General features: G+C 37.9%; 1 protein-coding gene across 3 annotated transcripts in view; it reads right to left on the bottom strand.

Moving 5' to 3' along the window:
* Window positions 1-14,941, bottom strand: part of LOC122077749 (zinc finger protein 385B-like) — a 29,300-nt gene extending 14,359 nt beyond the window's left edge. Inside the window, exon 1 of one of the 3 annotated variants that reach the window (XM_042643601.1) lies at window positions 14,465-14,941. In XM_042643601.1, coding sequence (XP_042499535.1) covers window positions 14,465-14,869 — 405 coding nt within the window. In that variant the 5' untranslated portion in view covers window positions 14,870-14,941. The remainder of the gene's footprint in view (window positions 1-14,464) is intronic. The other 2 variants (XM_042643600.1, XM_042643599.1) reach the window with 2 other exon arrangements.
* Window positions 14,942-15,203: the final 262 nt, after the last annotated feature.

The following is a 15,203-nucleotide window of genomic DNA, read 5'->3' as shown; positions in this document are numbered from 1 at the left end:
GTACGACTGTAACGACTCTCAAAGTCTCACCAAAGGAAGGAAAAAAAAAACTGTTAAAGACTTGAGAGTTGACTGTAACGACTCTCAAGTCTCACCGTATGGCATATGATGAAGATGAAAAAAGAAGGAAGAAGGGAGAAGAAAGGAGAAAAAAAAAAAAAGCGCACAAAGAAGATAAGAAAAATCAGAAAATAGAAAAATAAACAATAACATATTACATACCTGGAGAGAGTGGAAGGAACCTTCGTCGGAAGTCGTCAAAGGCTGCCGGAAGAGAATAATAGTCACCGGAGAAGAATCGAAGGAGGAGGGACGAGGGAGTGAGGGACCTCACCGTCGGCTTTGGGGTTTTGCGATTTGGAGTGGAGACAAAGAGAGATGCAATTTGGGGTTTTGTCTTTTAAGTTATAAAGTTTTTTATCCAATGCATCACATGGGCATCAAAACTTATATACCTGCCAATGAGAAAATTTAATTTGGAATCTTCATCAAGCAATTTTAAAACTGTTTAAAAAAAAAAAAAAAAACACAAAAGGCAACCGCGTTTGTCATAAGTCGTCATAAGGCATCACTTAAGACACTTTATAGCACCTTATGCTATAAGGCGACCGCCATAGCCACTTCACGTAAGGCAGAGCGTTGCCTTATCGTCTCTAGACCGCATCAGTGCGACGCCTTGCCAACCCCTTAAAAACTATGTCCATGACCCAATGCCCATCTAAGAGAACTACATAATTCAACATTTCCCAAGTAAGAAGGAGTGATTGGATTCAGACTGAAAGAAATAAAAGAGCTAGAGGCGGGGCTAAAATGACCATAAGCGAAGTGGTAAGGAATGACATGCTTAGTCTTAGTCTTGTCCCAAGTATGACCTCAGATAGAGCCTATTGGAGGGCAAGGATCTATGTAGCCAACCCCATATAGCTTTGACTATCCTGACTTGTTAGGCTGTGCACCTCTTTCCCCTTACTCTCTTCTCATTTTTTTACTCTCATCTTCATTTTCTTATATCTCCACCCTTTTTTCTCTTCCTTCACCTCTTTTGTTTGGAATTTTTCGTATTTTGTTTTCTTAAAAGATTTTATTTCGTTTAAAACACTCCAAACCAAGGATTTAGTTATCGGTATCGGCCAATACCGACCTGGATCTGGATCGGATTGGTCACTTTTCTCCTTACTTTTAAAAAGAAAGTACATTTTCTTTACGGTTTTACCCCTGAAACAATATTGATAACCAATCTAGATTGGTCAAGTATCGGTGTCAACCGGGGCCGATACTGATATTGACGTACCATATACGAGAGAGAATGTTGCTGATTATTTACCACTCAAAAATATGCATACAAGTTCCCACTTCAACAACCCTCTACTATGTGGTAAGTTTCAACAAAAATGCAGTTTGCCACATGACAAAAAAAAAAAAAAAAAAAAGGCAACAATTATGACTCTGAATTGCCAGAAAAGGTGTTGAGAGTGTTATTATTATGTTATAGTTGTTAAAAGTATAGCTTGGGTACTCATCTGAGTTGTTAAGGGTTTCAGGTAATGACTTAAGTTGAGGGTTGTCTATCCTTGTTTTTATAACTTTAATAAAAATAATTAGGGTCTCACGATTTGGCCATCTAATCAAAATCTTGAGCCCTCTTTCCTTGGCTTGCAATACTACTACTCTTCTCTTCTTTTCTTTTCTACTTCTCATTCTCTCCTCCTTTCTAGAGAGTGGACCTTGGTGCAACGGTAAGGTTGCTCCATTGTGACCAAGTGGTCACAGGTTCGAGTCAGGAAACAGCCACTCCGTGAAGCAGGATAAGGCTGCGTACATAATGGAGCTCCCCCCCCCCCTTTTTTTCCCTCTCCTCTTTCTCTCTCAATACTGGTGGCTTGTCTTTGATATTGTTTCATGGTACCTGAACAGCGCTATCAGTAAGTGCTACAACATTCTCTGTTCCCTGTTTTGAAACTAATCTTAAAAATTTTTCTTCTTTTGGTGAGAGCAGCCACCAATGCTTCAGCCCAAAATATGGCCGTTGGACCACCAAAATGGTCAAATGAAACCATGCACTGAAAACCGCCAGGTTAAGGTTGAAATCCGGATTATCTTCTTGAACCTTGGTCTTAACCTACCAAGAATTTAATGGCCTCGTGGTAATAGGCGTCAACACCGCTGACCTGCTAATTTGGCGACCAAGCTGTTAACTGCCAAGTCTTCTCCATGTAAAAGAAGAATAAACTAGTTAGTCACTCTTGATGACTATCTTTTTTGTATGAGATTTAGAGATATCTTCCTTTTTCTTTTGAAATTAGTTATCAATCTTGTTGAATCGGATGTATCTCCTATAAGGTTGAGTAGTTGAGCTCCTGATAAATTACCCACCCCCCTTAGGCTTCTCCACTAGTTCGTTTTGAGAAACCACATAGAAATTCCAGATGAAGTAGGCTACTGGAAGGCATATATTTTTTTACTACAGTAGAGGAACCAAAGTTCACCATTATCTTCTTCTGAACAGAAAGAAGAATCTTATTCGTGCTGGATCTACACAAGATATGCACTAAATGAAGAAAATACACTTACAACTAAGCTTTGGGAACTTTTAGAGCTAGGCAGGGATATCCTATGCTTCCATTGGGTGGTGTGATTATCAAACAAACAATTCCTACCAGAATCTATCTGACAAATGTTGATCAAGGATGGCCACTGAGAAGGATGATTCCGTGAAACCAAAAATCTGACTTAACTCATTCATTTCCAAACTCACTCGTTGATGTCCCTAGCAGTCAACGCACAATCAGTAGAACTATTCCATCTGGTGTACAGTTACTCATTACGACTGCCCTGCAATTCTCACTTGCACACAATCACAGTCTCTGCTGAAAATCCTCACTGTTGGCACACACACATTCACAGCTCCGGCGTTCACAAAAAAATGCATTCATACAATCTGTACACACACAGCCTCTCAATCAGTGGCTTACAGCGAACTATACTGCACATAATCTGTCTTCTTTGTGAAGACTACTACTAACTACTTGCCTTCTTGCGAAGGGCTTTTGATGTTGTTGCTGTTGCTATGATTTGTTTTGCGGTTGATATTCTACACCGCTTATTGCTCATTTTCTGGTTTATTCGACAGGAAGATTTTTTTTTCTATTGTTGCTACTAATGACAACTATATATTTTCAAGACTGATTCTGCTTTTATTATCTATTCTTGTGGTTTCAAGGTGGAGTCTTTTGAGATATATATATATATATATATAAGCATGTACTCATATATATATATATATATATATAAAAGCATGTACTCATGTTTCGCAGCTAATCTTTCACTTGACAAAAATATCCTCCTCAATATATCTTTACATACTTAAAAATCTACGATTCGAGTTTTTGAAAAGGTCAATTAGGTAAATACATTTCCCTTTTATACTGTAAAAAAACAAAATAACTTTCTAGATTCTCTCTCCTCTATAGCTTTCCTAATTTCATTTAGTTCTTCCTTTTTATGAAACTAAACTAATTCCGTCACCTATATTTACACCAAAAAGAGAAAATCCCTATTATCTAGATTCACTCTCCTCAATTGCTTTCCTAATTTAAAGGAAATCTATATTTTCTAGATTCTCTCTCCTCTATTGCTACTCTTTTCTCTCTCTCTCTCTCACGTCCCTCCAGCTTTTGCTATTTTTTACTACCTTCTGTTTTTCAATCTATAACTAAATATTAGTTTCTTCATTTTCATTTAAAAAATTAACTTCTTGAAAGAAAATCCTTATTCTCTCTCACTATCTCTCTCTAGTTTGTTTGTTTCCCATTTTGATATTTTTTTGCTACCTTATTTTTATTTTTATTTTTATTTTTTTTAACAAAAATAACTTCTTTATTTTTCTCACACCCTCCACTCCCATCTCTCCTAATTTGAAGGGAATTTATATTTTCTAGACTCTCTCTTCTCTATTGCTTTCCTAATTTCATCTAGTTGTTCATTTACATCATCCACTCTTATAGTCCTCCATTTTGCTATTTTTTTGCTATCTTTTTTTTTTTTTTTTAAATTAAAAATAACGTCTTTATTCGTCTCACACCCTCCACTCTCATCTCTCCTCAATTGCTTTCATAATTTAAATAAAATCTTATAATTAAATATTTAGTTTCTCTATTTCTCTATTTCTTTTAAGTAACTTAAAGGAAATCTATTTTTTTTTTTATCAATAATGCTTTCCTAATTTCGTTTAGTTCTTTTTTCTTATGAAACTAAACTAATTCCGTCAATCTATATTTACACCAAAAATAGAGAATCCCTATTTTCTAGATTCTCTCTCCTCCATTGCTTTCCTAATCGATCTCTCTTCTCTCCTTTTCTTTCATCGTCTTCTTTTCCTCATTTGCTTTGCTTCTGTTTGCTTCATTTTTCTTTGAAATCTAAGTGGTATGAATACAGACACCTACAATTACTGTATGATTTGGTTCCCTAAGTGTTGTGTTTTTCTTTATTTCTCTCCATTTTCTTTTGAATGCTCTTCTGTTGGTCTGTTGAATCATAAAGTATGGATTTGTTTCATTTATTTTTTGATGTTTAAGCGTTAATTGATTAAAAATTCACAAGTGTAAAAAAAAAAAACTAAAATTTCCTTTGATTTGTGCTTGTAAACTGATTCACTATGCTTTTGAACTTACAATTGCGGGTTGAACAGTTAATAGTGTAGCTGAGTATTGATTATTGGTAGAAAACATTTTTTTGAACAAGTTGCTTAGCTTTTGTAGTATCCAAGGACCTTACTAATTATGAGAGTTAATGGATGAGAATAAGCTCAGGATCCGATTCATCACACATGTTGTGAATAATGTAATGAGAGATTGAAAACCATTTTGAACCCTTTTTTTTGGGCTGCACTAGTTACAATTGTTTTTTTGGGCAATGAATTATGATTGCAATAGTTACCTTAATTCCCTCTTATTGATTGCAGTCGGTTTTATTTTCTTTTATTATCTTGCTACTACGGTTGATTGCTTACAAGTAAGCCTCTGAATCCCCTTTTTTATAATGAAATTTGAGTAGTGAGTGCCTCTCTTCCTTGATAGATTCATGAATTTTCTCTCCCAACATAAGATCACACATGTAGGTTTGGTTAGTTTGTAGTACTTTTTCTCCATACGAGCATTTGCATGTATATTTTTACTAGTGTATATATATATGTGTGTGTGTGTGTGTGTGTATGTGTGTGTGTATACTCAAGCTTGAGGGAGAGTGTTAAAGACTACTCATGATAGGGGGAGTGTCCCTTTCGTGTTTCACGATTAGTTGTAGAGTTGTGTTAAAGTTAAGTTGTTCCAGTATTTACTTTATTCTAGTTATTTACTTGCCTTGTAATTAGACATATACTCTTAGCAGGTTTCCTACCAAGAGTCAATTACCATTGTTATAAGTATTGGGGAGAGATCGCGACGTGATATACTGAATCCTATCGTGGTCCATTGTTATCCTTTCTTCTTCCTTTGTCCTCCCTCTTTCCCTCTTCTCTCCTCTCTCTGTAGGTACTGGTTTCTTATTCCTGTTTTGTCACAATAGCACTTTGGCAAAGAATGATAAAAAACGTCAAGGGAAGAAATAAGAGTATCAAAAAATATCAATTTAGAGTTACATCAGGAAGATTGATAATTGAAGCTATTCACTTAGATCACTGATGAAAAATGTTCTAATAAAAGTAGAAATATTTTCACAAGGTCTTTGTTGGTATCAAGAAAGCATGCTATAGGGTGCCTAGAGAGATCATCTGGTGGGTTTGCAAATAAAAGTAAATATTTTCAAGCGGATTATATTGACAAAATTATGGATTACGCAACATAGAGCTGTAACTTGTAACTAATGTTAAAACTACTGGATGAGAAACAAGTGTGTCTCCAATAAAACGTGTATATACAAGGGATCAACATTAAGTGTGTCCCTCTCTTCATTAGTTATCAATTAGTTTAACCTAATAATAAGTTTTCTTTATCAAGGGACACTTCAAAATCAAAAGTTTTAAAGAAAAATAGGACAAATACCTGTGATAAAATTAAGATTCTTTAATAAAGAATTTAAGATTTTATGATATATAGATAACCCAAATTAACCGTTTCCATAATCTTGGTTCACTGATTAACAAGGACAAGATTGATTTTGGGTTGGATTGATTAAGGTAAGAAAAGCCTCTAGCATGTTGTGTCATCTACTATTCAAGTAAAGTGAATTCTACACGAGAGCTATAAGACAAGCAATGCTACAAGAATACGGAGCTAAACATAGGGGAATAAAGAAAAAAAAATCAAATAAAATGAATGTACTAGGGATAATGATTTCAACAAGGATGACTGGCAAGACACTGAAGGACAATTAAAAAAGAATGCATTCAAGGAATGTAAAGAGTAGCTATAGTTGGTGACAAGATGAGGGGAATTTTATTGAGATGGTTTGGCAAAATGCAACAAAAACCAGCAAGAGAAAGGCCTTAGATGACCGAGGTTGGAGCTTTCAAGGATTCATGTAGATGAAACTCCTAGTGAGTCGACCATAGCCAAGATCAAGCTGTTGAGATGGACCCTTTTTTTCTGTTTTGGTAAGAAGCTGTTGAGATGGACAGATGCGCCAAGCATAGGTAGGACAGAACCAGAAATACATGCATACAGTGGAACCTCAAGTGTTCTACTAAAAACAACATAAGGGAAGGTCAATTGACATATGCAAGGAAGAACAGGGAACACACCAATAAGGAGTGATATATTGCAAATTGGAAGCATTGAAATGACAGGGAGAAAGCCCCTGATAAAAATGACTGGAGTGGTAAGAAAGCTGTCACTAATTGTGAGCTGACAATTGGAAGTCGACTTTTTTTCGTATACATTACAGTTGTAAGTAGCGGTGAGTAATTATTTCTTGGTTTCCCAACATTCTACCTCATATGGCTGCTATAAAATCTGTTTAATAAAGTTCTCCACCCCCCCTCCCCAGTTTAGTGGAATGTAGCAATCACAAGACAAAAGAATTACCCATTTAGGCTAGTAAAATCTAGAAACCACAATGCAAATCCTAGTAACTTCAACTGCTAAGCAATGATTTAGCACTAATATATATTTGTTTGTAAGTATGAAGCTGTTAAAATATGTAATTAGGTGTTCGCAGGGGCACATTGGCCTTTTCCCCCTTCCACCTACCCTACCTAATGAGGGTCGGCTGAAAGGGCGCATTCTTGTAATTTTGGCTCTTCTTTGCTTGTTATAGATAAAGGGCTTGTGTGGTCACTAAGATTATTCAAGCATTACTCATGCTGTTAACATGGTATCAGAGGTAATTTTCTGGTCTAGGGTTTTCAGGCTTCTCTTTCTCTTCTTCCAAAAATCGCAAAGCCTCCATCCTCTCAACCTCCATCTTCTTTTTAACCTCCACCCTCTCCGCTTCCTTTGTCTCCCTAATTCTCCATGTGGCAGCACTAATGAGGTGATTCATATGAATCTAGTTGTTGTCCTACACATTACCTCAATGTTTTAAACCCAAAAACCTGAAAAAATCGATTAGGGTTCTTCCCTTCTTGGAGTTTGATTCTTCCTACTTTTAAAAACAAATCTCCACCTATTGAAGATTAAGTACAGCAAATTGGAAGGACTCATCATCACTTGCAACATTGAAGCCCATCTTCACCTACGATTCACCAAAAGTTAGGATTTTGGGGAGAAAACCCTGACCCCATTGATTTTGGGTTACCTCCCTCATAATCAGTTGATATTTGGTGGAGACCCTCTTCACCTCTACAGAGGAAATCGACCATCCATGTGGCCCTATCTGCCACGGTTGTGTGTGTGATCCTCATCCTCTTCAAAATTTAAGGTTTTCTCCTAAAACCCTGATATGCCTATCTCACCAGTTCTTCATCAAAATCAGATATATTTTGGAGGAGTGCTTCATTACCTTTACAAGGCAATTCAATCCAAATTTTGGCTCTTTCTAACAACTGGTTTGAAGATTTGGTATTTCTCCCATTCATTGTCAATTCTCCATACTATCATCATGTCTAAAGTAATTACTACAACCTTAGGATCTCATAGGCAAGGCCGCAATGAATACATGCCTTCTAATGATAGCTCTGTGAAATTGGAGAGGAACCAATTACCACATCTGGTCCAAATCTACCTACCTTACTATTGCTGGCAGAGGTCTCACTGCACACATCATAGGAAAATCATAGAAACCCTCTGAAGAGTGGTACCCCTCATGACAAAGGATCACTAATGACTCTCTGGTACTGTCTTTTTTTATCAATTCTATTCATCAGTCTATTTCTAGAGATTCTTATTGTTAGAAACTGCTTCTCAGATTTGGGTTGCTGCCAAGGAAACCTGTGCCCTATGGAAAAATAGGGAATGATGCTCAAGTATTTGATCTTCAAAAGAAAGTTCGTACCACTACTCTACAGGAACTCTCTGTGTCCAAATATTATAGTGAACCTCACAGTCTATGGTATGAGCTCGACCTATTTGTAGACTATCTCCCTACCAATGTTGAAGACATTACTACTTATACTAAGCATGTGGACAAAATCAGGGTGTATATTTTTTGGCTGGTTTGAATGTGAGTATGATCAGATTCGTGACTTAACACATCAGAGTATCATCATAACTCTATGCTTCCTCCTACTATGGAAAAGTCAACCCTACAGACTGGTTCCACTACTACTTCTAAGGGAGCAACTCATACTGGTGACACCACTAAGGAGGTTGTTAAATGTGAACACTAAAACAAGCCACACCATACCAAGGTTAATCAGGCTGAAACTGTTGACACACCACCTACAACTGATACTAGTCTCTCCTAGGAGGAACTTCAGGCTTTCAGGCGCATGCTCAAGGCTTCTAATTCGTCAACTCCTACCAATTCAACCCCTTCAGGTTCCAACTTTGCTCATTCAGGTATCTTGTTTGGTAGTCATGTGCATCAGTAGTCTGCAGACCTTGGATCATTGACTCCCCTACAACAGATCACACCAGTTCTTCCAGCTTATTCCAGCAATACTTACCCACTTCAGGCAGAGATAAAGTTAGGGTAGCAGATGGCACCCTATCCTATGTCTCTGGAAAGGGTTCTATTCAATGTTCTTTTATTACATTTTCTTCAGTTTTACATATCCCTAATTTTACTAGTAACCTACTATCCATTAGTAGCCTTACTAGGGACTTAAACTGTAAAGTAACATTTTTTTCCTTCTCACTGCATTTTTCAGGATCTGGCAATAGAGGAAGATGATTGGATGTGGTAAAGTGCAAAGTGGTCCCTATTTGCTTGATGATGGTTGTTGCCTTACAACTGTAGTATCTACTACCAGTCACCAACTACACTCTGTGTCCTCTAATCTGCAATAGTGGCACTGCTATTCAGGACACCCTCCACTTGGGATATTATCTATTTTATTTTCGTAATTAGTTAAGCAATGTACTAGGAATGATTTTTTGTGAAGCTTGCACTTTGGCTAAACAAACTCGTTTCAGTTATTTTCCATTGAATAGAAGTTCTTCAATTTTCCATTTGGTTACACTCTGTGTCCTCTAATGCACAGGGTCCGTCTCGTCGGCCATCTATTTCTAATAAACGATGGTTTGTGCCTTTCATTGATAGTCACTCTTGCACAACACAAAAGTGAGGTGTTCAGTTGTTTTCAAAGATTCCATAAGATGATTCAGACAGTTCAATGCTACTCTGAAGATTCTTCGTAGTGATAATGGTATAGAGTATATGGAGGGCCAATTTCAGAAATACCTAGTTGATCATGGGATTCTTCATCCGACTAGCTGTGTTAGTACTCCACCTCAGAATGGAGTGGCAAACACAATAACAGGCGCTTACTAGATGCCATGATGTTTTCCAAACAAGTTCCTCTAAGTATAGGAGTGATGTTGTCCTCACTGTTGCTTACTTGATCAACCACATGCTTACTCGAGTTCTGAATTCCCAGACTCCTGTTGATGTTCTTCAAGGGAATTCTTCCTTTCTGGTTCCTCCAAAAACCTTTGGGTGCGCCTGCTATGCTCGGGATCATCATCACCAGGGAAATTAGAACCTCGTAGCATTAAGTGTATCTTTCTGGGTTATTCTCCTACATAGAAAGAATACAAATATTACCATCCTCCTACAAGGTGTACTATAGTCACCATGGATGTTATGTTTTATGAATCCGTTGGCTACTACTCCTCGCCACCTCTTCAGGGGGAGTCTAGCATTGATAGTGAAGAGGTGACTCCGAATCAGCTTACTCCACCAGTGTATCCACCATCCTCTATTAAAGACCCTCATGCTCAAAAAGAGGGTGAGGAGATAGAGACTGATGTTCTAGCTCAAGGGGAGATGACTCTTATTCAATATATTATTAGAGAATTTTAGAGCCACGTTGATAATTTAACTCTTCAAGTGTATCATAGGGGTTACACTAGAAACACGCAACTTCAGACCACCACCACTACTGCAGCACCTTTGCGCATCCTCTCGCCAGCTCTGGATCCAAAGCCTACTAAGCCTAACATGTCATCAGGTACAATTCCTACTTCTGACCAACCTATTCCTCTTAGGAAAGGTAGTAGGACTTGTACTCAACATCCCATATCCACCCTTTCTCCATCCTATCATGCTTTTGTGTCCTCTCTTCCTTCTGTTCATGTTTCCTAGAATTAGTAGGAAGCATTTGCAGATGAAAAATGGAAGGCAGCAATGATGGAAGAAATGGGAGCCCTACAAAAGAATGATACATGGTAACTTATGACTCTTTCTCCTGGAAAAAGACCAGTTGGGTGTAAGTGGGTGTTCGTGGTAAAACAAAAAATAGATGGCTCGGTGGACAGGTACAAAGCTATGCTTACGGCTAAAGGGTTCACTCAGACATATGGAATCGACTGCTAGGAGACAATTGCACCGATTGCCAATTTGACTTCTGTGCAAGCTTTGCTCTCATGTGTTGTAAATCTAGGATGGGATCTCCAACAACTTGGTGTGAAGAATGCTTTCTTCCATAGAAAGCTCGATGAGGAAGTGCACATGGATATTCCAACAGGATTCTCCAATGAGGGAACTCAGGGCAAGGTCTATATATGGAAGCGTGCTCCCTATGGGTTGAAGCAGTCACCTCAAGCATGGTTTCATAGATTTCACAAGGCGATGACCTCTGTGGGTTATAAGCAAAGTAATGCTAACCATACATTGTTCATAAAAAGGTCGAGAGATAGAATTACTATGCTCATTGTCTATGTGGATGACAACGTCGTAATAAAAAATGATAATGCTGAGATTGGTCATCTCAAGGACTTTCTTAGTCAAGAGTTTGAAATAAAAGATCTCGGAACACTAAGGTATTTTTTTGGGATTAAAGTTACCCGGTCTTCAAAAGGCATCTTTCTTTCTCAAAAGAAGTGAGGCAGCATTGAAGACATGTACGAGGAAGAAAGAAAAAGAGAGGAGTCGACCAGGCCTAGTATTAAGGCCCACGATTTGGCTTTGATGGGGTTAATTAGTTTCTAATTCCAGTGTGAGTTTCTAATTTCAGTATCTAGTTAGTTTCTAAATTCAGTACTCTTTAATTCCTAGTTTCTATTCTCAGTTTCAGTAACTAGAAGATTTGATATTTTGCAAGCTTTCTATTTCAGTTTTAGCACCTATTTTAGTTTCTAAAGTTGTAAAACTCCATCAACGTTATAAATAAAAAGGAGGGCTCTCATATAGCCACGATTTTATGAAACAAAAAAAGAGCTTGCTGCTGCTTCCGCTATGTCTTTGCTGAGACTACCTTGTGTTTGATCAAGGCTTTGGGGCTCGTGTCTGATCTGGTCAACACTTTGCGCTGAGAAGCCCAAGTAGTTCCCTCTATCTTCTGATATTCTTAGTATTATTTTCTTCAGCCATCTCAGGTAAGTGATCTGGTCTTTTCTTAATTCTGGTTTTAAGAACCCCAGATTTCTCCTACCGACCCATCGCTGATCTGAGCAACCAGCCACCTGATGGCTTCCCTGTTTGGGTCGAGTGTTACCGCTGCTGAGAGGATGGTTCGATCCCAATTTTAGGATAATCAGACCTGGGAACTGTCTGTTAAGTCAAATCTCCCTAATCTGGTCGATATCAGCTTTAATCCAATTCTGCCCAGAATGTTGAATCGATTGTTCTGAGTGTTTGTGCATTATTTTGGTCACTATTCTCCCATGATTCAGTCTCAGATATTGGTGCATTAAGCCTTGATTTCCTGGTTACCATTCAGCTACAGGATTACTGAAATACTGAGATCAATATGGCTGATCCTTGTTTATTTATTTCAGTCTTGTTAGTATTCTGTTGTTAAGATATATGGTGATTGATTGGGTGTTCTTTGAGAGTATCCTGCTGTTTTGGAACTAGGTTGACTTGCTGATTCTAGTTATACATTAAGAAGTACACCTTTGATCTGTTATCTGAGACTAGTTTATTGGGTTGTCATCCTTCTGATACTCATACGGAAGCTAGTACCCGGCTCAAGGAAAAGAAAGGAGAACTGGTTGACAAAGGTCGTTACCAATGATTGGTATGAAAACTGATCTATCTCTCCCATACACGGCCTGATATTGTTGTGGATGTTAGTTTGGTGAGTCACTTTATGCATGATTCTTATTCCTCTCACATGGAGGCAGTTCTGCGTATTTTGAGATACTTGAAGTCATCTCCAAGAAAAGGAATCATTTTATCTCCTCATGATCATCTCAAAGTTGAAGCCTATACAGATGCTAATTGGGCTGGTTCACCTAATGGAAAATCCATCTCGGGTTATTATACCTTCATGGGTGGGAATCTTGTCACTTAGCACAGCAAGAAGAAGAATGTGGTGGATCCAATGTTAAAGTAGAGTTCTATGCTATGGCACAAGGGATTTGTGAGTTGTTGTGGTTACGCACACTATTAAATAATATTGGTGTATCTTTTCGCCTTCCAATGATGCTCTGTTGTGATAACAATGTTACTATCAGTATCACTCATAATCCAGTACAGCATGACCGTACTAAACATGTGGAGATCGACAAACACTTCATCAAACATAATTTAGATGCTGGTTTGATTTGTGTTCCCTTTCAGAAGTCTGGTGATCAATTAATTGATGTATTCACTAAGGGGTTAGTCAAGGAGGTGATTCATCCTTGTTTAGTCAAGTTAGGCATATGTGATATCTATGCACCAACTTGAGGGTGAGCATTTGAATATGTAGTTAGGTGCCGCAGGGGCACATTGGCCACTACCCCCTTCCACCGACCCTATTTAATGAGGGTCAGCTGAAGGGGGGGCATATTTGTAATTTTGGCTCTTCTTTGCTTATTATAAATAAGGGCTTGTATGGTCACTCAGATCATTCAAGCATTCTACCCTACTCATGCTATTAACAAAAGCATCTCTAGCATTAGAAAAAAATATAAGAGGAAGCCAACATTACAACAACAACAACTCAACCTTATCCCAACTAAATGGGGTCAGATACATGGATCCTTGCCCCCCCCCATCTATTCCATGTCATATTTGATACAAGGCCTAAGCTATGAATGAGTTTTCTCACCACTTCTCCTAGGGTCATTTTCAGTCTCCCCCTAGCTCTTTTAGTTCTTTCAATCTAAATCAAATCACTCATCTGCATTGGGGTATCCAAAGGCATCCATTGAACATGGTCATGCCACCTCAAACGACTTTCTCGTAGCTTATCATGTATTATAGTTACCTCCCAATTCAGCTCTAAAATGAACATTCCTGACTTTATCTTCCTAGTTTTGCCACAAATTCATCTCAACATCATCATCTCCACTACACTGAGTATAACAAATAAACAAACAAACAGAAGAAAAAGAGGAATTCATTCAGAATAACCAAAAAGAAAAACAACTACAATTATTCTGACCAAAGGGGGTCATGAAGATTTCAGATGACATGCATAAATGCAACCATTTACTCCAATTAACACGAAATCAATGAATGGAGAAAGCCAATAAAGTGAAATAAAACATTATTATCAATGGTCGAATAATCAAACTGTCCTTACTAACCATGCTGTATAGGTGGGGTGAGGGGAAAATAGTACTATATTTAATAATAAATCAAATAATATAATTTAAAGAGGAAAATTCATTGTTAGTTCAGAAAAATCCAACACAGTAAACTACCATTCAGGCACACAGGAAATAAAGTAAGGGACAGACTACGTGAAAGAAACAGCATCAAACACCAATTCATTCACACATAAATCATAAAACAAGTCCCAAGTAACAATCATGAAATGACCCTCAATTCATTAATCCCAATGAAATTCGAATAACCAAACGAACAACACATACCCACCTAACAAAAAGTCTACAATTTCATACAAAGCCAAACATTTTCACACAAAATAAATGGAGACAACAAAATAGGCTACTGCAGTACTAAATTTGCAAGAAATAGTATCAATACTTACAGCAGTGTAGCTCGTGTGATCGGCACCAAACTGGCATATAGATTCCTTGGCAGCGCAACTCTGCCCAGAATTACCCGTATCCTGATAATACGCTGCAGCAGTCAATGCACCGATCTGAGCCACATGGTGACCATAGGAGACGGCCACCTGGCTTTCCAAACCTACATGGGTAGGAGGATACGAATTAATGGCCGCATAGGAGTCGATTCCTGGTGGAAGGATCGGAGGTTCTACTAAAGTATGGTTGTGGGTTTGGTGTAGGTAGTAAGGATATTGATGAGCGTAGGAGGAAGACTGCTCTACATTGTACAATTGAGCATAATGGTCTGCCGACGATGGGTTAGGGTTTGATGGTTGAAAACGTCGCATTTCAGCCATTTGCCGTAATCCATTGAAGGTTACCATTGAGAGTTGCGAGAGAGAGAGAGCCACTAGAGCCCGTTTGGTAACCCTCTTGGGATTATCTTTTCTATTCTTTCTTCCATTTTAGAATGGGAACAACCAAAAAAGCATTTGGTAAATTCCTTTTTGTTTCTGTACCCAAGGAACAAATCGGTTCAAAAACTCATCCCAAGAGTAGAAATCAAGTAACACCTTTTAGGTGTTTCTTCATTTGAAAATCATCTCATAATGAAGGAACACAAATAGATGATTTTACCGAAGAACGACGTTCTCATAACAGAATCGTTACCAAATGGGCTCTAAGAATTCTGTTTCTGTCCTTAATTCCTTCCATGCA

This window comes from Macadamia integrifolia, chromosome 5, assembly GCF_013358625.1.
Source record: "Macadamia integrifolia cultivar HAES 741 chromosome 5, SCU_Mint_v3, whole genome shotgun sequence".
Classification (NCBI taxonomy): domain Eukaryota; kingdom Viridiplantae; phylum Streptophyta; class Magnoliopsida; order Proteales; family Proteaceae; genus Macadamia; species Macadamia integrifolia.
The sequence above is the reverse complement of the archived record's forward strand: the minus strand, read 5'-3'. Positions and strand labels throughout refer to the sequence as shown.